We start from the raw sequence: 21,965 nt of genomic DNA, 5'->3' as shown, positions 1-21,965 counted from the left end.
TAATTTTAGCCGCCCTGCAGCGTCGTGCTTTCCCAGGGTCCCACCACTTGCTGTCCTAATGACGGTGATTGCTGGCCGGGGTCCCGCGCTCCTCCCTGCTGCCCTGCGCCCACCCGCCCTTTTCCCAGGGGCAAGCGCGGAGGCACCATGGGGCCAGACCAGGCCCTGACAGAGGCCTCTGTTCCCTGGAACAAGGAGCTTTTTGAGCAAGTGGGCGCGAGACCCTTGCTGCAGGGCCTCGCCATGGCTCTGCAGGGCGCCCGTGCAGCCGGGAGCGCGAGGATGTGCTGGGCGAGACCTGCGCCCCGACGTAGCAGCAGGGCCGGGCAGCACTTCCATCGGAGGCTGCATAATCCTGCTCCGGCGCTTGCTCGGGGTGGCCGTGAGGGGGTCATTTGCTGGGATCCATCCTGGACGGGCCTCACTTGTGGGTGGGTGCCCGAGCTGGTAGCTCCAGGTTGCTGGTTCTGGCTCCGGGAGAGGCCGGGGGTGTCCGTCTGTCCGTCCATTGCTAACCCGGGGTCTCCCGCATGTCTCTTGCAGAGCCCCAGTGGCACGGGAGCTGCCATCCGCCTCCTGCCGCGTGGAGCCGCGCGCTCCCCGGGTGCCGCCCCGCAGCCATGTTCAACCTGATGAAGAAGGACAAGGAGAGGGATGGGTCGCGCAAGGAGAAGAAGGACAAGAAGGAGAAGAAGGAGCGGATGTCGGCGGCCGAGCTGCGGAGCCTGGAAGAGATGAGCCTGCGCCGCGGCTTCTTCAACCTCAACCGGGGCTCCAAGCGGGAGTCGCGGGCGCGCCTGGAGATCTCCCACCCCATCCCCATCAAGGTGGCCAGCGGCTCCGACTTGCACCTCACCGACATCGAGGCCGACGGGCACCGCGGCAGCGTGGTGCTGGACTCGGGCCAGCTCAGCACGGCCAGCTCCAGCGACGACCTCAAGGTGGACGATGGCAACTTCAAGGGCTCGGTGCTGCAGCGGGCCGCCAAGTTCGGCTCGCTGGCCAAGCAGAACTCGCAGATGATCGTCAAGCGCTTCTCCTTTTCCCAGCGGAGCCGCGACGAGAGCGCGTCCGAGACCTCCACGCCCTCCGAGCACTCGGCCGCCCCCTCCCCGCAGGTGGAGGCCCGGACGCTGGAGATGCAGCTGGCCAAGCAGGGCGCGCCCCCGGGCCACCCGCGGCCCCCGTCCTCCTCCTCCTCCTCCTCCTCCTTGGCCCCGCGCTCCCGGGTGCCCGAGCTCGTTGGCAAGCGGTTCGCGGCCGAGCTGCGGCTGCCGGCCGTGGTGCCCCCCCAGCCCGCGGCGCCCCGGGAGCTGGAGCTGCAGCGGCGCAACACGGGCGACTTCGGCTTCTCGTTGCGCCGCACCACCCTGCTGGACCGGGCGCCCGACGGGCAGGTGTACCGGCGCGTGGTGCACTTCGCCGAGCCGGGCGCCGGCACCAAGGACCTGGCGCTGGGGCTGGTGCCGGGCGACCGGCTGGTGGAGATCAACGGCCGCAATGTGGAGAGCAAGTCCCGGGACGAGATCGTGGAGATGATCCGGCAGTCGGGCGACACGGTGCGGCTGAAGGTGCAGCCTATCCTGGAGCTGAGCGAGCTGAGCTGCTGCTGGCTGCGGGGCAGCGCGGGGCCGCGCAGAGCCGCTGTCGACGTGAGTACCCGCCGTGCCCGTGCCCGGCCGCGCGCCCAGCCTGAGCCCCGCGAGCTCCGTCACCGGCGGTGGGGGGGGCTGTGGGTGACGAGGGCACAGCCGCAACCAGAGGGAGGGTTCGCGGGGCCGGTTTGGAAGCCGTGCCCGGGGCTGGCGCTGCCGGCAGCGTGGTCGCTCGCTCCGGCTGCTGGTGAACTCGTGCGTCTGCTTGGGGCCTTCTGGGTCTCTCCCGTGGAAAGTGGGATTTAGAGACCCAAAGCCTGGGTAGGGGCAGACTTCATCTTTTCCCTGGCGCAGCAGTGCCCGAGGTGCATTCGGGAGACCTGGGGTGCGTATCCTCTGGGTGCAGGGTCCCCGGTGTGACCCGGCTTGCCCTGGACGGGTGGTGGGAGGCTCGCCGGAGTTTCAGGAGCTGGTTTGTGGCTGTGAGCCGGAGCGCGTCTGCAGCTGCAGACACCCGGGGCCTGACCGGCGGGGTCCCGGCGGGCCGGCCGGCCTGGCTCAGGGTCTGCAGCCTCCAGCTGCAAAACCATCTGTGCAAATGTCTGTGTGCATGCATCTGTGTGGGCCTGTGCAGTGCCTGCAGCCCCATGCACGTCCCCAAGCCCGTCTGTGGGGCATATCTGTCTGACGCCATCCAGTCCCGCTGTGCAAGGGGCTCGACTCCCTGGTGCTGGAGCCGTCTGGGAGGTGGGGTGCCGGGCGCTCCCTTTGTGAGCCCAGCACGGCCTGGCTGGGTCAGGCCGGAGACCCGTGGGGGCTGCCAAGGCCAGGGAGCTGCCGTCCCCGCTACTTATCTGCTGGCAAGGCTGAGGCAGCCCCATGCTCTTCCCCCCCGGCTCGTACGTCCCAGCGCCTGTGCACCCGTGCATTGGTGCCAGTGGAGCTGGTGCTGGCGGGTGCAATGAGGTGGCACAAACTGGCCCCCCGCCGTGCCGGCCCCGGGGGAGGGCAGGGCTAGGAGCTCCGAGTCAGGGGCCAGGATGCCCTGATGAGGACGGTGCCTGCGGGCACCGGCTCACCCGCATGCACCTCTGCAGCCGGGCCATGCACCCGCTCTCGGGGGCAGGTGGCTGTGCCAGGGCAGCGAGGGGCTTTGGGCCACGGGTGCTGGTGCAGAGCCCTGGAGGGACGCGCGCGGTGTCCGCGTGCAGCTGTCGGTGGAGGGCCCCGTCCCTCCTGCCGCGTGGGGCCCGGAGCAGCATGGGGCTCCCCGCGTGCTCCGCCTTGGCGCCTGGCTGGCTCGCACACTGCCCCGGGGCCCGGGAGAGCCTGGGGTGCTGCGCCCGCCCCGGGGCTTGGCGGGGCCTGCAGGCCTGTGGCAGCTCCGCCCCGGCTCCCCCGGCCCCGCCAGGCTCCCTGGAATGTTTCTGTTCCTAATTTAAATTAAAACGCTGCTTTTTCTGTGTCGAGCAGGAAATGATCTACATATTTTGGGCGCTTGCTTTGGAAACCCCTCCTCAGCGCGGAGCGGCGGGGGGGGAACTTGTCGCTGTGCGTGCGGGGCCAAGCGTGGCTCCTACAGTGAAGACCCTGCGGCCACCTGCTCATCCCAGGCCAGCACCAGCCGGTGGGCATGGGGCACACGAGGGCAGTGCCGCTGTGGTGCAGGTGTGCAGGCCGTGCGGTGCTTGGGTCACTGCGTGGTGGGGTGGGGTGTGCGCGCTCTGTTTCATCCAGCGCTGGCAAGGCAGGAGCCGCTTGGGAGCCCCCGGGAATCCTCCCCAAGGTGCCCGTGGTCTGGGCAGCATCACCATGCCAGGCCGGGCCCAGCGTGGCCCCCGTGCCGGGTGTCGGGGGTCCATCCTGCATCAAACCAGCTGGGCCCGTGGCACCGAGGCAGGATGCGTGGCCTTGACCGGTCACGGGCAGCCTGCTCCCTGCCACCTGGCCCTGAGCTGCCTCGGGACGTGGCAGGGGGGCGCCTGGATGGGTCACCCCCACCCCACCTCGTCTCCGGCTTCGGGGCAGGTGGACGGGTCTGCCTGGCGCCCGGAGTGGCAGCGTCTCCGGCGCTGAGGGCGGCCACGCTGGAGCCACTCGGGGCCGTGGCCGCGGGACCTTGCCATGGCAGCGAGGCCGAGGCCCTGGCCCAGCCGGGCTGGCTCCGCTCCAGGCCTGCGAGGGTTTGTTTACCAGGGACATTCCTCTGGCCGGACCCGGCGTGCGCAGGCCTGCTCCGGCCGGCCGAGGCATGCCAGAAACGCGCCGCGCCGCTCCAGACCACAGCTATGCCGCGCTCGGGCCAGCAAGACCCCGCGCGACCCCGTGCGCCCTTTGGCCCAACCTGGCCCTTTCGCCCGGGGAGGTGTCGGGGTGCCCTGCGGAGGGCGGGCGGCTGCAGAGCTCAGGGCTTGGCACGCGGGTGCTTGCTGGGTGCTGCAGCCGCTAAGATCCCAGAGCGGGGCCGGAGGTGGGGTCCTCTGCCCGGGAGCAGCAGGCCCGGGGCGGGAGCCGGCGCGTGTCAGGCCAGGGAAGGTGCAGCCACGGCCTCTCGCTGGGGCTGGGGGAGGAATGAGAGGAATCTGCTGGTGGAGCAGAAATGCTTGCTGCGAGCCGAGAGCAGGGTCCAGCCGGCGAGTGCCGCATTCCTGAGCCCCGGGCAGGGAGCAGGGACCCCCGGGGGCATGGAAAGGGCCAGGCGCTGCCCTTCCTGGGTGCGCCGGCGCCAGGGCCCAGCAGCTTCCGGCAGCCCCAGGGCTGCTCTGCCTGCCTGGGCATCGCTCGCCTCCCCCAGCTGCTCCGCAGCGCTGGGGGCAAGGAGAGCGGCTGCGCCCGGCGTGAAGGTCAGGGAGCAATCGTGCCAGCGCCTGCCTCCTGGGCTCCGGCACCAGCTGCGGGGCTGAGCTGGCGGCCGGTGGCAGGGGGTGGTGGGACCCTCTCTGCCTGTGCACCGGACCCCGCAGCAGCTCTGCCCCACTCTGGGTTTCGCCACCCGCGGTGCTCCCCGCCCTGCAGCCCAGGGCGCATCCAGCTCTGCAGACTCATGCCGGTATCGGTGGGGCGGGCGGCACCGGCATCCTCGCCCGCGCCTGCCCTCCTCCCGGCGCCCCAGGCTGCAGCCGGGCTGGATTCCTGCGCCGTGCATCACGCCCCGTCTGTGGGGCGGCGAAGCCGGTGCCCTGCCCCTGGGTGTGCCGCACGGCTCCTCCGTGGGGCTGGCACCCAGCCGTGCCACGTCTGGGCTGGGAGCAGGGGCCAGCGTGGCCCCGGCATGGGGCAGTGAGCGGGGGGTCTCGGCGTGGCTTCGTGCTTCGCCTGGCGGTGCTGGTCTGCAAAGGGTGCGTGCCCGGGGCGTGGAGCAGGCTGGGCTCGAGCGCCCGGGTGGTCACGGGGCCTGGCTCCAGAGCTCTGTCCGGCTTCCTGCCGTGCTCCTGGCTATTGTGCGCCTGGCCCCCGGCAGCCTGCACGCTGCTCCGCAGACCTTTGCCCTCTTCCCCGTTTCCAGGAAGCAGGGAGGGCTGGAGCGTGGCCTGTGCTAACGAGCTGCGCCGGCTCCGTCCCCAGGGGCCGCGTAGGAATCTGCCTGTGTGTTGTCTCGTGTCCTGGCGGGGCTGGAGCGGGCGGCCAGGGCCCCCTGCCTTGGCTGGGGTCCACGGGCGTGCGCACGGGGATGTGCCCTGTGGGACTGCTTTGGGGGAAACTGGGGCAGCAGGGGCGGGAGTCGGGGGCTGGGGGCCGCCTGGGAGTGGGCAGAGCCCCACGCTGGGTCGTCGGCAGGTCTTGCGGCTCCTCTGACCGCGTGGCCCCCGGGGGCCCGTGACCTTTGGGCGCTTCTGCAGGCGGCCAGGGATGCTCGTGCACTTGCGCACCCCCTCGGGCACCGGTGCTCCTGGCGCGTGCCCGCGCGGGGTCACGGGACACGGCTGTTCCCGTAAGCGCCGGAGGGAGCGTGCGGGCTGCGCTCTGGCCCTGGGCCAGCCGCACAAGAGCCTCTTCCCGTCAGGTCTGACCCGGAGCCATCGCTGGGAGCGTGGAGCTAGCGCCAGCCCAGCCACGGCTCCAGCTCCTGCTCCGAGGAAACCCCCGGCCTGTCCCTGCTGCCTCGGCTCCACCTGGCAGCCCGGGAGCGTTGGACTGGGACGTGCATTGGGGGAGCCGGCCCCTCGCTTTCATGCAGGCGCTGCCAGGCCTTTCCAGCCTGCTCGGTGCCGTACCCAGCTGCCCGGGGGCTGCGGTGCTCGTGGCGTCGGTGCTGCCGCGCTGCGAGGCAGGGGGTGTTTGTGCGCTCTTCCTGGGGTGCAGGCTGGTCTGGGGGGAAGCTGGGACACCCTCCACATGTCACCCCAGCCCGCGTGTACCACTCCACATCCTGCTTCCCCGTGTCCTTCATTTTGTTTCCCCTCATTGCCAAGGGAATGGGCATACGTTTATGCCGGAGGTTTGCAAAAGGGGATCGGGGAGCGCGGGCAGCACCAGGGCCCTGCTGTGGGGGTGGGGGTGCCCCCATGTCCCTGGGGGCCTGGCCTGATCCTTCCTCGGATGGGGCTCTGTGCAACCCGGGGCCAGGCTGGCGAGCAGGGGCCCTGGCAGGGCCAGGTGGGGGTGGCTCGGGGCAGGCATCCCAGTGCAGCAGGGCGGGCACCGGGTGTCCAGGGTGCCCCGAGACCTGGCATCCCGTCTCGTGCGGGGGGCCTGGCCCTGTGTGCCCCGGGGCTGGAGCCTGGGCAAGTCGGGGGCACGGGCTGGGCCCAGGGGCAGTGGGGAGCCCCTAGGCCCTGGCTGGGCGGTGCCCCCCCCCCCGCTGTGCTGCACGCCCCACGCAGCCGCTTGCACGGGGGCTCCCGGTGCTGCCATCTGCTGGGTGCCGGGGGCACGGCAGGTCTGGCACGGGTCGTAGCTGTGTCCCGAATGCCCACCCTGCCTGCTGGGCTTGGGTTGCCTGCTCGCTCGCTCGCTCGCTCGCAGGGCACCCGTCGCTGTGCTGTGCGGGATGCCCGCCGTGCCGCCCGGCCCAGCCATGGCTTGGGGTCCGCCTGGGTTGCCCCATTTCTCTGCTCACTGCCAGTACAGACACAGCCTATCCGCCTCCACATCCCGTGGGGGTCTAGGGAGGACCCCCTGTACCCGCATGGCGCGTGGAGCGTGAGGCCCGGATGCTCTTGCCACGGGGTTTGGTGCAGTGCAGCCTGGTGCTTTGGCTCCATGGCTTGGTCTGACTGGCCCAAGGAGCAGGGCCAGCTGCAGCCCTGGGGACCTGCCTGGCACGGCCGGCCTACTGCCCTGGGCGTCTCAGGGGGCAGAGGGACCTGCCTGGCACAGCCGGCCTGCAGCCCTGGGCGTCTGGGGGGGCAGAGGGACCTGGCTCAGTGCACGGGAGGGGACGTGGCGGAGCAGCCGACGGTCCTTCCGGCCACCTCTGGAAAGGGGAAGTCCGGCTCAGACCCAGACGGCTGCTCCTTTCTGTGCCCGGCGAGGCAGGAGGGGGGTCCCTGCCTGCTCCCGGCCGCAGTCGCGCCGCACACGGGGGCAGGAGGTCCCTGCCGGCGGGACCCCTTGTGCCAGCCCCCGTGGCAGCCCGGTGCCCAGTGCAGGCCCTTCTCTCCACCCCAGGGCAGGTGCAGAGCCGGTGGCACCGTGCTAGGCTGCATGACCCTGCCCCTGAGCCCACCGCGGCCCCCTCCCTGCACAGCAGGCCTTGCTCGGCTCGGGGAGGCTTCCTGCCCGGAGGCACGGCTGAGCCTGGCTTGCAGACGCCCACATCACTTCCTCTCCCGGCAGCAACGGGCCCTCTCTGGCGTGGCGCGGCGCGGTGTGGCGCGGCCCGGCTCTCTCCATGCACGCGCTGGGACGCTGGGCAGAGGCGAGTGGAGGGGAGCGAGGGAGGGAGGGGGCGGCGGGACTCGGCCTCGCATTCCTGGGCTATTTTTAGGGCGGCCGTATCAGCCCAGCTGTCCCGGGGCCTCCGGCGGCGCGCGGGGAAGTGACACGGGCTCACCGCTCGCATTTCGCTCGCTCGCCCTGCAGCAGCGGAAGCTGCCTGCTCTGCGCCCGCCGCTCGCCGGACCCTCCGGTAAGGGGGGACCCCCTGCGGGGCTGCCCCGAGTGCCGGTGGGAGCGACCCGTGCCCCTGCCCAAGCAGGGAGCTGGCAGGGCCACGGGGCTGGGGCGGGCAGGCCGCCGTTGCGTGCCTGGGATATTTATAGCCGCCCCTGGGGCTGGCATGGATGTGGCTGCCCGTGACTCTACTGTTCAGCCGGCCTGGGCTTGGCATGGGTGTTGGAAACGTGGGGTTTGGCTCCCCGGGCTTGAGGGGCCTTGTCTGAGCCGCTGGTGCATGGGCTGGGCACTGCCACGAGCAGCCCCTCGCCCCTCTGCTGCCTTGGGGCTTCGCGGGCCACGTACCTCGGTGGCTGGTGACAGGCCGGGAGCCCCGTGGGCTGCGCCAGGTGTGCCCGGGGTGCTGGCTGGCACCTTGATGCAGCTCCAGCGGCCGCCGGGCAAGCAAATGCCCGTCTCTCCGGGCCCTGGGGAAGCGCCCGCCTGCTGCTCCGAGCCCCGCGCTCCCATCCCGCTCGGGCTCGTGGCAGCCAGCAGCACCTGACGCCCCGTCAGTGGCTCAGAATAGCCTGTGCGCGCAGGGGGAGGCTTGCCTGGTGACTCAGCCCCCGCCCGCGACCCCCGCGCCCTGCCCTGCATGCTCCGGGCCGACCCCTTTTGCCCCGACTCCGGCGAGGCCCGGCGCTGTCCCTCTGGGCAGGGGCTGCGGGGAGTGCTGGCGGCACCGTTGTGGGGGCAGCGGGGGCTTCGAGCCCCTTCCTGTCTCTGCGCCTTCCGGCGCCCGAGGACAGAGGCTGCTTGTCTGGTGAGCTCGGGGGAGGCAGGGCCGAGCCGGGGCGTGCGAGGCCAGTGCGGCTCCGCGCGGGGTCCTCTCCCCCGTGCTGGGCACCAGGCCCGAGGAGCAGGAGGAGATCGGTCCCCTGCGCTCAGAGCCCCGAAGCGCCCGGTCCGCAGCCGGCACGGGTGCGTGGCTACGCCTCTCCGCCACCGCAGGGCTTCACCTCTGCCCTCTCTCCTCGCAGCCAGGGCAGCCGTCCTGCTCCAGCTCCATGCGCCGGCGCCATGGCCTTCTCCTCGCGGTTTGCGTTCTGGGAACAGAAGGGAAGTCTTGCTCGCCCGGGGCGTGTGCATGGTGGGCGGCATGCTGGGGGGGGCTGTCTGGCTTTGGGTGTACGCAGCCCCGCTCTCGGGCGCTTGCGTGGGTCCCCGTCCTGGGCTCTGACCTCATCGCAGGCTGTGACCTCATCCTTGTTTTTGGTGAGAAATGAGTCGCGCGGGATCTAAATCGGGGCTCTGAGCGCAGGGCAGACGGGGCCGCTCCAGGGCTTTGGAGAAGCCTCCTTAAGACGCGGCCGTGTCCGTGAGAGCGGCCGTCGTCTCCTGGCCTGGAGAGCGGTGTCGGGCCGGGCGCCCGAGCGGTGGGGTCCGGGCAGAGCAAAATGACCAAGCACCTGGTAAGCAGCCGGGAGCCTGGGACAGCCCCAAAGCCAGGACGGGTTGGTGTGTGTCTGTGTGTACACGCGCGTGTGTGTGTGACCGCGGGCCGTGGCACTAGTGCATGGTTTGAGTGTGTCCATTACTAACTTTGCTTGTCACTGCCCCCTCCCTGGAGCTCTTCTGACACCACTTTGATGGCGCTGGGGCCGGGGGACGCCGTGCCACCCCCAGCCCCGGTGCCGGGGAGCAGAGCCGGGCCGGATCCAGAGCTGCCCGTTCCCGTGGGCGCTGGGCCGTGCGCTGGCTCTAGTGCCCCGAGGGAGGGCCGCCTGGCAGCCGGATTAGCCGGTGACGCGGGGGCCGGGAGAAGATGCCTGATAGGGGCAAAGGCAGGGCCCTGCGCTCACTTTCCTTTCTCGCTGCCATGACTGAGCTCGGCTCAGCTGTCGGAGCCTGCCCGAGTCACGGCCGAAAGCCAGACCCCTCCTGGGGCGAGAGAGCCGGCTTGGGTTGCTCGAGCCCTGCCTGGCCTGGGCTGTGTCCCGGGGGGCTCGGTCCTGTCTCCACTTTCCCCCCAGCCACCGGTGCTGGGGCTCTGCTCTTGCAATCCTGGCAGATGCATTTGGCCTCCTCTCGAACGGCTGCAAGCCCCAGGCCCGTGGCAGCGAAGCCCTGGGCCCCCGGCCCCCCCAGAGACAGGTGCAGGCGTTCCCCCGGGACGTGCCCCTGCCAGTCACGGTGCCCGAGGGGGCTGTTCCTGACCCCTTGCCCTGAAGCCTGGGCACCAGTTGTCCCAGTATCTATGCTCCCTCCCCCCTGCTGGGGCTGCCCATGGGGAACCGGGCCGGCACAGCGCAGCCTCGGCCCCCACTCTGCATCACCCCGGCCCCGCACACGCATGTGCATGCATGTCGAACCTGTGATTGAAACACGCTCCTTCTCTATCTGACCCTTCAGGTTAAGGACGAGGACAAACCTTTGTCCGTGAGAAAGGCCGGGAGAGAGGAAGGGGCTGTAAGTGCGGGATCCTGGGGGCGGGTTGGAGGGGGGGCTCTGCCGGGGAGACCCCCAGGCCTGGACAACTCTGCGTGAGATGCCCGCAGCCCGTGGCAGGGACCGAGTTGCTGGCCCTCTGCCCCCTGGGGTGGGCGCTCCTCCCCAGAGGTGGCTGCATTTTGGAGGCTGACTGAGCACCCTGCAGAGGGGACTGTCTGGGTGAGGGGAGCAGGAGCTGCCCGTGAAGTGCGGTCCGGCTGCCACAGGTCTCCATGATGGGCAGCCTGGGCTGGGCTGGGCTGGGCTGGTTGGTGCCAAACCCGCCCCGCCAGAGCCAGCGCGGTGCTGGCCTGGCACGGCGCAGGCTGCAGCCGCAGGGCTGGGCAGGTGCAGCAGACCTGCTCCCCGAGGGACACGCTCCTCACGGCCGGAAGGTACCCGAGGGGGGTCCGGCGGGCTGGGGGCGCGGAGGAAGCGGTGAGCCCTGCGGCATCCCCCCTCCCGCACGGTGCAGGTTGGCAGGCGAAGGGTGCGCTCCCGGCAGCTCGCTGCAGTGTTTCCCGGGCCGGCTGCTGCACTGCAGTCCAGCCGGAGGCTGCGTGCGCCTGGGAGCATCTCCTCCGGCAGCCGGAGCATGGGGGGGCTGCAGTCCTGGTCCTCGCCTGGGCTGTGGTGCCCCCGTCAGGCAAGGTTAACCCCTCGTAGCCCACCCTTCCTGCTCCAGTCCCTTGAGCGGAGGGGGACTACACAGGCGCTGGGCGGGCTGCAGCGGTGCTCCGTGCCCCGAGGAGACGAGCTCAGCTTTGCCCTCGTGCTCTGGGGGGGAAGGGGCTGGAGTGCATGGGCGCCGGGAGGCCTGGCTCCGTGCCCCCCTCCCCTCCTCTGCATTGCCGGCTCCGGGGCCTGCTCTGCTGCACGCTGGCACGAGGCTTCCTGGGTGCACCCGGGTGCTACGGGCACAACCAGATGGGGCTCTGCGGGCAGCGTCCATGGGTGCAACACGCCTCTTCTCACGGGGCTTGTCCTGCAGGCTGGTCTGGGCAGCGCTGGGCACCGCGGGGTCCCTGGGGCTCTTCCAAAGCCGCATCCCCTGGTGCAGTCTCCGAACCAGCTTATCCTGGCCTGGGGATGCCCTGAGCACGTGCACTGGTGTGTGGGCAGGGGCACGAGAGTCCCCACGATGGGCAGGGACTCAGCCTCCGGTAATGCGAGCGCGTGTGTTTGCAACCGCAGCCAGAAAACCCGAGCACGGAGAAGGAGGCGGCAGCCCCCCAGAGCCCGGAGCCACCGGCGAGCCCAGAGCCCCTGCTGAACGGCGATAGCCGGGCACCCCCTGCCCGGGCTGTGAACGGGCTGGAGGGCACCGGGGCGGGCACGCCGGCTCAGCCCGAGGCTGAGGCCGAGGACGGCTCGGGGCTGTCCCGGAAGAAAATGGTGCGGGTGGTCCGCAAGGTGGTTCGCAAAGTGCTGCCCGGGGAAGAGCCCGGGAGGCCCAAGGAGCCAGCGCGAGGCACTAAGTCTCCGGAGCCGGCTTCGCCTGCCGGCAAGGAGAAAGCAGCACCACGGGTGGCATCCCCGGCCCCAGCGCCCTCCCCGAAACCGGAGCCCAAGGACGAGCTCTCCATGGGCCTCAGGAGCCTCATGTCGAGGGCCAAAACCAAGGAGCACCGGTCTCAGCCCCAGCCGGCCAGGAGGAAGGGCGAGGAGAAGCCCCTGGAGCCCGCGGCAGCCCCGGGGGGCAAAGACCCCGAGAAGCCTGGGCCCCGGGCGCCTGTCGAGGAGGAGAAGCGGCCGGGGGCCAAGAGGAAGCTGGAGCCAAAGGGGCTGCCGGCCGGGGACAAAGCGGAGCCTCCAAATCCTGCAGCTCGGAAGCTGGGCGCCTGCGACAAAGCCCAGGTACCCGCGAGCACGCCTGCTCTTCGCGGCACTGGTGTGGGGCCTTGGCCCGTGGCTAACCCTGCCCGGAGCTCGGCGCGTGCGCCCAGACTCTGGCTTTGTGTGTGTGTGCGCGTGTGTGCTGGGGTCTGGGCACGCGTGGGTCTCGGGGGGACAGCGCATGGCTTTCCTAACCATCCACAGCACCCGTCCCGCTCGGTTTGGAGCTTGGCGTGAGCTGCTCCCTGCGCCCAGGGGCACGAGGCACGCTGCAGCGGTGCCTGGGACGTGCCGCCGGCCTCGCCCCAAGCTCCGGGATTGTCTGGGGAGCAGCTTGGAGCAACGTGAGCTGCAGGGCTAGCGGCTGCGGGGCTCTGGCTATGGGCCCAGGCCCTCTATCAGCCTCCAGCCTTCCTTTCCCAGGCTGTGCAGGGCTGGCAGGTGGGTCCCACGGTGCCCGAAGCTGCGGCAGGTGCACAGGGGATGGCCTGTCTCGCGTCTGGGTCCGTGTGTTGTGCATGCCAGCACATGTCCTGTACCCCCTCCCGACAGGTTGTGGCCAACCCCGTGTGTTCGAAGGGCTTGCTGGCCTGGCCTGTGTGCGGGGCGCAGAGCGGGGGGCACCCGGGGCCTTGTTGGCTGCCTCCTTGCTGAGCCTGGCGAGGAGATGGGCCCGAGTCTCTGCCTCCGTGTCTGCCGAGAGCCGCGGGGAGCTCTCCCCAGGCGTGTGGTGGGGGTCCCCGGACCCGGACTAGCTGGGGTCGGGCCCGGGGACTGTGATTTCTGTGGCTGTTGGACCGTGCCAGCTCCGTTTGGAAGGGGCTGTATCAGCGCCGTGGGCAGGGAGGGATGTCGGCAAAGGGGGCAGTGGCTTCTCCAGCAAGCCTTGGTTGCCCGTCTTCCCAGAGCCATGTTTGCAGCCAAATATCCCGGATATTTGGCAAGGTCTGTGCCCGCATCGTGGGGGGTGCTTGTGCGTGCGTGCCCCAGGGCCCATCCTGCACGGCACGTGCCTCCCTCCCAGCCCGGCGGGGAGCTGTGCTGCCAGCTTGCAGCACCCCTGCTCCTCCCCGGGGGGGCCTGGGCCGTGTCCCCTGCCTTCGGCAGCTCCGACGTGAAGCAGGGGCTCCACCGAGTCCCAGCCCGGGGTACTTGCAGGCTCGCTGCCCCCTGGCAGCTCCTGCACTGAGCGGGCCGAGGAGCGCGGTGCCCTGGCCCCCTCCATGCCGCAGCCGGCACTGGGGCAACACTGATGCCGCTTTGCCCCCCAGGCTGCTGCCGTGCCCCCGAGCCCGCCGGAGGAGGCGCACCGGAGGCTGGAGAGGATCTTCACAGCTTCTGTAATTGGCTCAGTTCCTTGCACGCCGCTCCTGCCCCCTTGCACGCGTGTGTGCTCCCCCGTCCCCCGTGACGGCCCCGATGGCGCGTGCGTGTGCGAGGCTCTCCCGCCTGCCTGTGCCTTCTCCCTGCGGCCCCGGGGGTAGGGTCTGCCCTTGCCCCTATCTCGGCCTGGAGCTGCTGCTGCCCCGTGTCTGCCTGCTCGGAGGCTGCTTTGCCCACAGAGCCGATCCACGTGGGCGCCGTGCACCCCACGCCACGGCGCTGCTGGCCCAGTCCTGCTCGGGGCACTGCAGGTGCCTGGCACCGTGGCTCCCACTGCTTGCGCTCGCGGGCCGGGGCGACTCGCCTGGGAGCAAGGCGGGGGTGGGAGAGCTGCAGGTTCCCAGGGGCCGGCTCCCGCACCTGTGGCTGGCGGTCAGCGGGAAGGCAGGATCGTGGCCGGGCTGCGTGCAGGGGTCTGCGTCCCGCTGTGTCCCGCGCATCACGGCCCCACTGCCTTGGGGAGCCGGCCACCTCCCTGCTCCGAGCGGGGCGCCGGGCCGGCTCTGGGGTCCAGCAGGGGCCTGTGAGGTGCCCCCGTCCACAGGGCAGGGGTGTGCCAGTGCCTAAAGCCTCTGGGCTGCTGGCGGGAGCCGCGGTTGTCCCTTGGGGAGGGGCAGGGCTCCCCCGGCCTCGCTGCGTGCCGGCGCCTGGGCTCCGCGACGCGCACCCGCAGCCTCCGCGCCGTCTCACCCTCTCTTCTTGTTTCTCTCCTCCTTGCCTTGCTGCCGTTAGCTGGACCCCGCGCCCTCGGCCTCGGCACCGAGCCAGGTACTGTACCCCCGGCCGCCGGGGGACCTGCCGCCGGCTCCCGTCGGCCTCTGGGCTGGTGTCTGTGCACGCGCCTCGTGCTGGAGTGTAAGGCTTCCCTCGCCGCCCTCGCCATCCGCTATGTCCGTGGTGCTTGCGCTCGCCCACCACAGCCGCCCCGGGTCGTGCCCCGTGGCAGGGGAGGGTGCGGGGCCACTGGCTTGCCACCCTCTGTGGCTAACCGGGCCCTGCTCTGGCCCCAGGCGGGAGCCGTGGCCGCTGCTTCGTGCCCCCTGGACCGCAGGTGCCTTGTCCTGGAGCCAGAGCTGGCAGGAGAAGGGGCCTCGTGGAGCTGGGGTGCCCCGAGTTTTGCAGGGGCTCTGCACAGAGCGTGGGGCAGCGGGGCCAGCTCTCCCCCCGGGCTGGGGCCCTGGTCAGGGTGAATCCAGCACGCGCCGGGGCACCGAAGCAGCGTTCGGGGCGGATTGCGCTCCCCCCCATCCCTGCAGCCTGGTGGCTGGCCGGTTGTCCGGCATGTCTGCGGGCGGCACTGCCCGGGGTGTCCCCTCCGAGTGCGGGGGCCCGAAGCCCCGACGCCTCCTGGCTCCCTGCCCTGAGCTGCCCTCCCACCGTGCATCCGGCGCGCCGGGACATCTGTGCGCGTGGATGCGGCTCGGATGTCCCTGCAGGGTCAGGGGCTGCCCGGGTGCGGGGCACCATGGGCGGAGAGCAGCGGCAGAGCTGGGCGTCCGGCGCACCGCATCCCACGCGCTTCATCCGCTTCTCCCGGCGGCTTCGCCTGCTGTCCGCGCCCACCGCGCGGGAGGGCACTAACCCTTTGCACCTTGTTTCCCTCCTCCTGGGCGGCCTCCATAGGGCCAGGCGGACGATGCCCCAGCAGCCATGGTCGGGCCGGCCTCCGCCGCCTCTCTGCCTCAGGTTTGGCCTCGTTAACGCTGCCCGTGGGCGTCGGGGCAGGGTGTGCACGTGTGTGTGTGTGTGTGTGTGTGTGCGTGCACACGTGGGGGTGTGTGGCCTCGTGTTTGAGCTGTCCTGTCCCAGCCTGGCTCTCTCGGGCTCCCCAGCGTGGTCCAGCTTGCACATGCGTGTGGGTTTTATTGCATGAGGTGTGGCGTGTCGTCCCTGCCATGCTGTGCTCCTCTCCTCGTCGTGTGTGTGTGTTGTGGGGGGTTGTGGGCACGTGGTTGTCGCCACATCCCTGGTTGTGCTTTCTTGCCCCCTCTTTGCTGCACGGTCCGGTCTGGGAAGGGTTCGACCATCCCCAGGTGTGAGTGGGGCTGACTTGGACACGTGGGGCACGCCGGTGCCCGCTCCATACGCTGGCCTGGTGCAGACGCCCTGTGTGCAGGGGTGTCCTGCCTCCTGCCCTGGAGGGTGGCTCAGCTGTGCCGGGGGAGCACCAGGGACCCGTGGCCGTGCTGTGTCCAGGCCCGTGGGTGGGGGCAGTCGGACGTGGCAGCGGGGCCAGGACCATGGGGTGAGGCCCCCCTGCAGGCACGAGGGACGGGGTCCCAGGCTGCACGGGGCGTTCGGGGTGCAGGGCATGTCCCCGCACGGGAGCATGGGCTTGCTCCTCCAGCCCCGGTCACTGCTCGCTGTCCCGGGCGTGGGGGCTGGGCTGGCCCGGCCTCCAGCCTGGTCCTGACCCACGTCTTCCCACCAGCAGGCCAAGACGGAGGAGCAGATCGCGGCCGAGGAGGCCTGGTATGAGACGGACAAGGTGTGGCTGGTCCACAAGGATGGCTTTTCTCTGGGTGAGCGTGGGGTGCGCGGCGTGGCGCGGCACGGCGGGGAGGGAAGGGGCGTCCTGCGTGCGTGGTCCCTACCTGCCGAGCCCGGTGGCCGCTAGGTGTCAGCACGTCCCCGCGTGTGGCCGGTCAGAGCGGGCTGGAGACGGCAATGCCATGTCCCCTCTCCCCCGCAGCCAGCCAGCTGCGAGCCGAGGACGCCAGCTTGCTGCCCGAGGGCAAGGTGAAGGTGCGGCTGGACCACGACGGCACCGTGCTGGAAGTGGACGAGGATGACGTGGAGAAGGTGGGAGCCGCGGGGCTCTGGCAGGCGGGCGGGGGGCCCCGATCCTGTAGCCCGTCTGCGTCCCAGGTGCCGGGCAGGCTGGGGTTTCGCAGCCTGATGGTGCCCACCCTGCCCCACAGGCAAACCCGCCGGGCTGCGACCGCGTGGAGGACCTGGCAAGCCTGGTGTATCTCAACGAGTCCAGCGTGCTGCACACGCTGCGCCAGCGCTACGGCGCCAACCTGCTGCACACCTACGCAGGGCCTGCCATGCTCGTCGTCAACCCGCTCAGCTCCCCGGCCATGTACTCGGAGAAGGTAGCGTCCGCTCTGCTGAGCCCCAGGGTCCCTGGCAGGGGGGAAGAGGCTGGGTCCGACGCAGAGCCCAGTGCTCGATGCCATTCATCACCCTTCCCTCTGCCCGCCTGGGGGTTGGAGGCTGCCTCCGTGGCATGGGGGCTCGGGCTAGACGGCTTTGCTCTTGGCAGTCTCTGGAGGCTGCTTGGGGTTCGCTGGCCCTGTGGGGCCGAGGTCTTCCTCCTGTGGCCCCTAGGTGTGCGTGGGGGTGTCTGAGCCGGTGAGGGGCTGGCAGGGGGTTGGGTGGCTGCTTGGCCCCCACCCCACGCGAACACCCTGCCCCGCGCAGGTGATGCACATGTTCAAGGGCTGCCGGCGGGAGGACATGGCCCCGCACGTCTACGCCGTGGCCCAGGCCGCCTACCGCAGCATGCTGATGAGCCGCCAGGACCAGTCCGTTGTGCTGCTGGGGGGCAGCGGCAGTGGCAAGACCACCAGCTGCCAGCACCTGGTGCAGTACCTGGCCACCATCGCCGGCAGCTCCGGCAAGGTCTTCTCAGGTGGGTGCGCGCTGACCGGCCCCGCTCGGGCGGCACTGGCTGCTCCTCGCCGGGTGGGAGGCAGGGGCTCCTGGCACAGCCTGGTGGGGGGTGCTTCCCGGGCACGGGCACTGGCTTGGCACGGCACGCACTGAGCGGCTGCCCGCGGTCATGCTGCAGCGGAGAAGTGGCAGGCGCTGTACACCGTCCTGGAGGCGTTCGGCAACGGCAGCACTAGCATGAATGGCAACGCCACGCGCTTCTCCCAGATCCTCTCGCTGGACTTCGACCAGGCCGGGCAGGTGGCTTCTGCCTCCATCCAGGTGAGAGGTGCCGCAGGGCTGCTGCAGCCTCGTTGGCATGCGCTGTGCGCACCGTCAGAGGGGGCCGAGTCCTGCCGGGCATGGGACTGACCGCCGGCCCTTGCTGGGGCCTGCTGCCGGCTCGGACACAGCCCCCAAAGTCCCCACACCACCCAGAGCCCTGGAGAGGCCAGGCTGGGGTCCCGCCCTGTCCCTCCATGGTCCAGCGCTCCTGCTGCAGCAGCGAGGTCGGCTCTCCCATGGCTTTGGCTCAGCTTATGCCATGTGTGGGGGGGACCAGCTCCAGCCTGCAGCGCTGCGGGTCTCCCGGCACGGAGCTGCGTGTCCGCCGGCAGACGCCCTCCGGCTGGCTGAGCTCGTTTGCGAGCGCTTGGCCGACGAGTGCCGCGCTCCCCGGTGTTTGCATCTGCAGAGGGGAGGCGCAGGCGGGTATTGATTTCCTTTCCGCGCTGAATTAGCTTGTGATAACGAGGTGTCTCTCTCCTTCGTGCCGCCTGGCACGGCAGGATAAGCAGGCGCGGCGTGGTCGCCAGCCGGGCGCACAGCCCTGGGGCAGGGAGGAAGCGCGGGGGGCTTGGTGCCAGCTGCGGGGTGTGGGGCAGGGAGCGTCCACCTGCTCCACGTGCCCCTGCTCCGCTCTGCCCCCAGACAATGCTGCTGGAGAAGCTGCGGGTGGCCCGGCGGCCGGCTAACGAGGCCACCTTCCACGTCTTCTACTACCTGCTGGCCTGCGCTGACAGCGCCCTCAGGTAAGGCCGCACGGGTGCTCCCTGCTCCCACGCCAGGACAGTGCCCAGCTGCCTCAGCCTGGAGCCCAATGGGTTTCCAAGAGCCATGCGCAGCCCCCTGAGGGTGCCTAATGCCCTGTGGTCCTGGCCTGGCCGGTCCAGCCGGGATGCAGTGAAGGGTCTGCAGGGCTCCGAAGCCCGGCACCTCCATCCTGCAGCCGGGCACCAAGGCGGGCTGCTGAGGTCCATCTGCATGCCCAGCTCTGGGGGAAGCCCCCCATGCTGAGGTGCTGAGGCCCTGCCTTGCCCCCGCAGGACCGAGCTGCACTTCGGCCACCTGCCCGAGAACAACGTGTTCGGGATCGCGCCGCTGCACAAGGTGAGCCTCGTAGCTGAGCCCGAGCGCCTGGCCCCGTCGGCTGGGGCCGCAGCCCAGCCCTCTTGCTGCAGGAGGTCCTGGGGGCACGGAGGGCAGGCTCACCCCGCATGCCCAGGTCAGGGCTGGGGCAGGAGCAGAACCCGGGTGACCGTGCCTGGCCCTCCCTGCAGCCGGAGGAGAAGCAGAAGGCAGCGCAGCAGTTCAGCAAGCTGCAGGCTGCCATGAAGGTCATGGGCATCTCCGCCGAGGAGCAGAAGGCCTTCTGGCTCATTCTGGGCGCCATCTACCACCTGGGCGCTGCCGGAGCCACCAAAGGTAACGTGCGGCTGGGGGGCCCTGCCCGCGTCCGACAGAGGAGCTGGTCGGATGATGGACCCCAGCGAGCGTCGTCCCATGCTCTGGAGCCAGGCTTTTGGCAGACCCGAGCGCTCCCAGGCCCAGCCATCTCCTGCCCCCCGCCTCCAAGCGGGGTCTGACCATTGCTGAGCTCCTTGAGCAGGACATGGCCGAGCCCCCGGCACCATGGGGCTGGGACAGGAACGATGTGGGGTGGGTGCTGTGCTCCCTCCCGGGCTGGAGCAGGCTGGCTCCCGCGGAGATGGGGAGCAGAGACCCCCAGACCGGCTGCGGGGACCCCGCATCGGCTTCGTCTGCGCCCCCAGACCCAGGGCTGCTGTGGCCCTGGCTAACGCTCCCTCCCATTGCCTCCCTGCAGAGCCCTGCGCAGCCGGAGCCGGTAACTCCCGGGGGTCGGGCAGGTGCTGGGTGCCGGGTGCTGGTGGCTGGCGGTGTCGGGGCTGGGCAGTGCACTGCGGGCTCCAGCACCCTTCCCGGTTCTGCCAAATCCTTCCCCGTCCTGACTGGGGGTAGCTGGCCCATGGGCCCGGGCTGGATGCCTCGTACGGCCTCCCCGTGGCTGTGCCCTGCTTAGCCCTGCGCAGTCGCCTCGCAGGTGGCCCCTGCTCCGGGGCTCGTCTGGGCGGCGCTCACCGGACAGCGGTGCCGGGAGTTTGTCTGGGAGACCCCGGCCGTGGGGCACGGGGGTCTGAGCCGTGGCAGGCAATGGGCTCCGTGGGGTTGCGGGGCCACTAGGGGGCAGCACGGCACCGGCGGTGCCCGCGCCGGCGCAGCATGGGTTGATCCTGGCACGGCAGGTTTGCTTTGCCCCGTGGCCCAGGGAGAGGCAAAGCTACCACGAGCCCCCCACGCAGCTGCTTGGTGCTCTCGGGGCCTGGCGTGGGCGGCAGCTGCAGTGCGTGGGCACTTTGGGAAGCAGATCTGTGGTTCTGGGGTCGCGGGCTCTTGGTGCCCAGGAAGATACCGGGGTGTCTCGCCTGGCTGTGGAGACAGGCCCCTGCCGCTGGGGACTGGTGAATTGGAGATGGGGGTTCCTGGTGCCACGTGGCCTCGTGCTGCTGCCACCCCCGTGGTGGGTCCTGGCCCCGTCGCGGTGCCCGTTGGCCAGAGCAGTGCCGGTGCAGGAGGGGAAAGGCCGGGTCCTGGCGGCTGTGTGGCGTGGCCGTGGCCGTGTGCGTGCCGCGTGGCGCCGTCCCGTGTGTTCTAACCCCCTGTTTTTGTTTGCATGGTGCATGCTGTCCCCTTGCACTGCAGACGCCGACGAAGGTAAAGCTCCTCCCTCCCCCTCGCTCCCCCGTGCCTCGTCCCGTCCCGTCCCGTCCGTGGTCCCTTGTCTGTATGCCCCCGTGTCCCCCATTAACAGCCCCCGCTTTGTCCTGGTGCGATGCCGTGGAGGTGACGTGCAGCTGCGGGTGGGCTGGGTGGACTGGTTTGGCCACAGATCAGCTGGGAGAGCTGTGCCCGATGCTGCCAGCCTGTTCTCTGCCCCCCATGGATGCCCGCCCGCCTGCCTGCCTGGCGGCCTGGGTGGCTCTCCCTCCCCGTGCGGCACTGCCCGGGCTCTCTGGGTCCACGTCGGAGCTCCATGGACACCCGGCTGAACCCCGTGCTCCTCTCCAGCCCTGCCCTGCCGCCCCCCAGCAGAAGTCTCCTTTCACTAGTCTCCTAAATACACTTCTATTACGTGGCCCCGGAGCCGAGCGCGAGGGGTGAGGGAGTTGGAGCCTGTGCCCCCAACGAGACCCCTGTGCCCCGCGTGCCTGGGGATGCACCAGGCGCATCCTCCGCTGCTGCATCGGTCTGGGCAGGTCCCGGCCGGGCTGGGGACCGCCTGGCAAGGAGCAGCCTGGCCCGCTGTGCTGACTCTGCCTCCCTTCCAGCTGGCAGGAAACAATTTGCCCGGCACGAATGGGCCCAGAAAGCCGCCTACCTGCTGGGCTGCAGCCTGGAGGAGCTCTCCTCAGCCATCTTCAAGCACCAGCCCAAGAGCACCCTGCAGCGCTCCACCTCCTTCCGCCAGGGCCCCGAGGAGCCCGGGCTGGGCGACGGCACAGGTACGGGGTGCCTGACGGCTGGGAAGGAGCGGGGGTGACGTTGTGGGAGCCCTGGGTCCCCTGCTCAGCTGGCTCCCTCTCTGGGGTGTGCCACTACTGTGGCACACCTAGTATGATGAGGCTAAGGGATGTGACCAAGGTTCCCAGGGGTCTGTAGCAGAGCAGAGAGCCGGCCCTGGCTGCCAGGCTGCTACGCTGTCCTGTCTCTGGGTCCTCGGTGAAACCCGCAGGGGTCTTGGTGCAGGGAAGAGGGGCACGGGGAAGCGGGCTGCAAGGCTCCTGGGGGCAGGTGGGAGCCAGCTCACGCAGAATCGTCTCCCCGCACAGGCCCCAAGCTGACGGCGCTGGAGTGCCTGGAGGGCATGGCCTCGGGCTTGTACTCGGAGCTCTTCACGCTGCTCATCTCACTGCTGAACAGGTGCGTCCGCCCCGGACCCAGGCACAGCCTGGCCCGCAGCAAGGTGCCCTGGCTGCTCTGCAAGCGGCTCTGGGGAGGGCTGCCCCCACTCCGTCCCGCACCCCAGCCCTGTCTCCCTCGCGCAGGGCGCTCAAGTCGAGCCAGCACTCGCTGTGCTCCATGATGGTGGTGGACATGCCGGGCTTCCAGAACCCTGAGCTGGCCGGCCAGGGCCGCGGCGCCACCTTCGAGGAGCTGTGCCACAACTACGCCCAGGAGCGGCTGCAGGCGCTCTTCCACGAGCGCACCTTCGTCCAGGAGCTGGAGCGGTACAAGGAGGTAGCGCTCCCGGCTCCCTGCCTGCCGCCGCAGAGGCGTCCCCCGTCCCGGGGAGCTGGAAGGGGCCCGGGCAGGTCCCGTCACCGACTGCGTTGCCCTCTCCTCTCTGCCCTGGCTTCTCCACCCCCCCGTAGCCGCCAGCTGCTGTCTAACCCTGTAGCACAGGCCTCCTCCTAATCAGCCTCTCTGAATCGGATGCTTTTGGAAGCAGGGGTTTCCCCGGGAGCGGCCCAGTCTCCGTGGGCTGGGGCCTTTGCTGGCAGCCCTCTGCTTCCTCCTCGCTGCCAGCAAAGCCCCAGGGGCTGGGGGGCCGTACGGCCCGGCTGGTCTCCAGCTGGGGCAGGGAAGGGGAGAAGGGTCAGCGCCGATTTGGGGGTCCCTGTGCAGGGGAGGGCTCTGCTTATCCTGCTGCCGCCCCCCCAGCGGGTA

The 21,965-nt window shown here is 70.5% G+C and overlaps 1 protein-coding gene across 12 annotated transcripts in view; it reads left to right on the top strand.

Annotated features, from left to right (window-relative positions):
- Positions 1–545: 545 nt before the first annotated feature.
- Positions 546–21,965, top strand: part of MYO18A (myosin XVIIIA) — a 43,755-nt gene continuing 22,335 nt past the window's right edge. For 2 of the 12 annotated variants that reach the window (XM_059717420.1, XM_059717417.1), the window contains exons 1-15: positions 546–1,652; positions 14,076–14,198; positions 14,967–15,029; positions 15,775–15,865; positions 16,036–16,145; positions 16,265–16,441; positions 16,770–16,980; positions 17,140–17,282; positions 17,931–18,031; positions 18,326–18,389; positions 18,560–18,704; positions 20,001–20,012; positions 20,627–20,800; positions 21,128–21,218; positions 21,344–21,536. In XM_059717420.1, coding sequence (XP_059573403.1) covers positions 621–1,652; positions 14,076–14,198; positions 14,967–15,029; positions 15,775–15,865; positions 16,036–16,145; positions 16,265–16,441; positions 16,770–16,980; positions 17,140–17,282; positions 17,931–18,031; positions 18,326–18,389; positions 18,560–18,704; positions 20,001–20,012; positions 20,627–20,800; positions 21,128–21,218; positions 21,344–21,536 — 2,730 coding nt within the window. In that variant the 5' untranslated portion in view covers positions 546–620. Of the gene's footprint in view, positions 1,653–7,358; positions 7,456–7,567; positions 7,666–14,075; positions 14,199–14,966; positions 15,030–15,774; positions 15,866–16,035; positions 16,146–16,264; positions 16,442–16,769; positions 16,981–17,139; positions 17,283–17,930; positions 18,032–18,325; positions 18,390–18,559; positions 18,705–20,000; positions 20,013–20,626; positions 20,801–21,127; positions 21,219–21,343; positions 21,537–21,965 lie in introns of those variants that run through there. The other 10 variants (XM_059717425.1, XM_059717424.1, XM_059717422.1 and 7 more) reach the window with 9 other exon arrangements.

The sequence above is a fragment of the Alligator mississippiensis genome, chromosome 14 (genome assembly GCF_030867095.1).
Source record: "Alligator mississippiensis isolate rAllMis1 chromosome 14, rAllMis1, whole genome shotgun sequence".
NCBI lineage: Eukaryota > Metazoa > Chordata > Crocodylia > Alligatoridae > Alligator > Alligator mississippiensis.
Note: the sequence above shows the minus strand (reverse complement) of the source record. Positions and strands in the feature narration are given on the sequence as shown.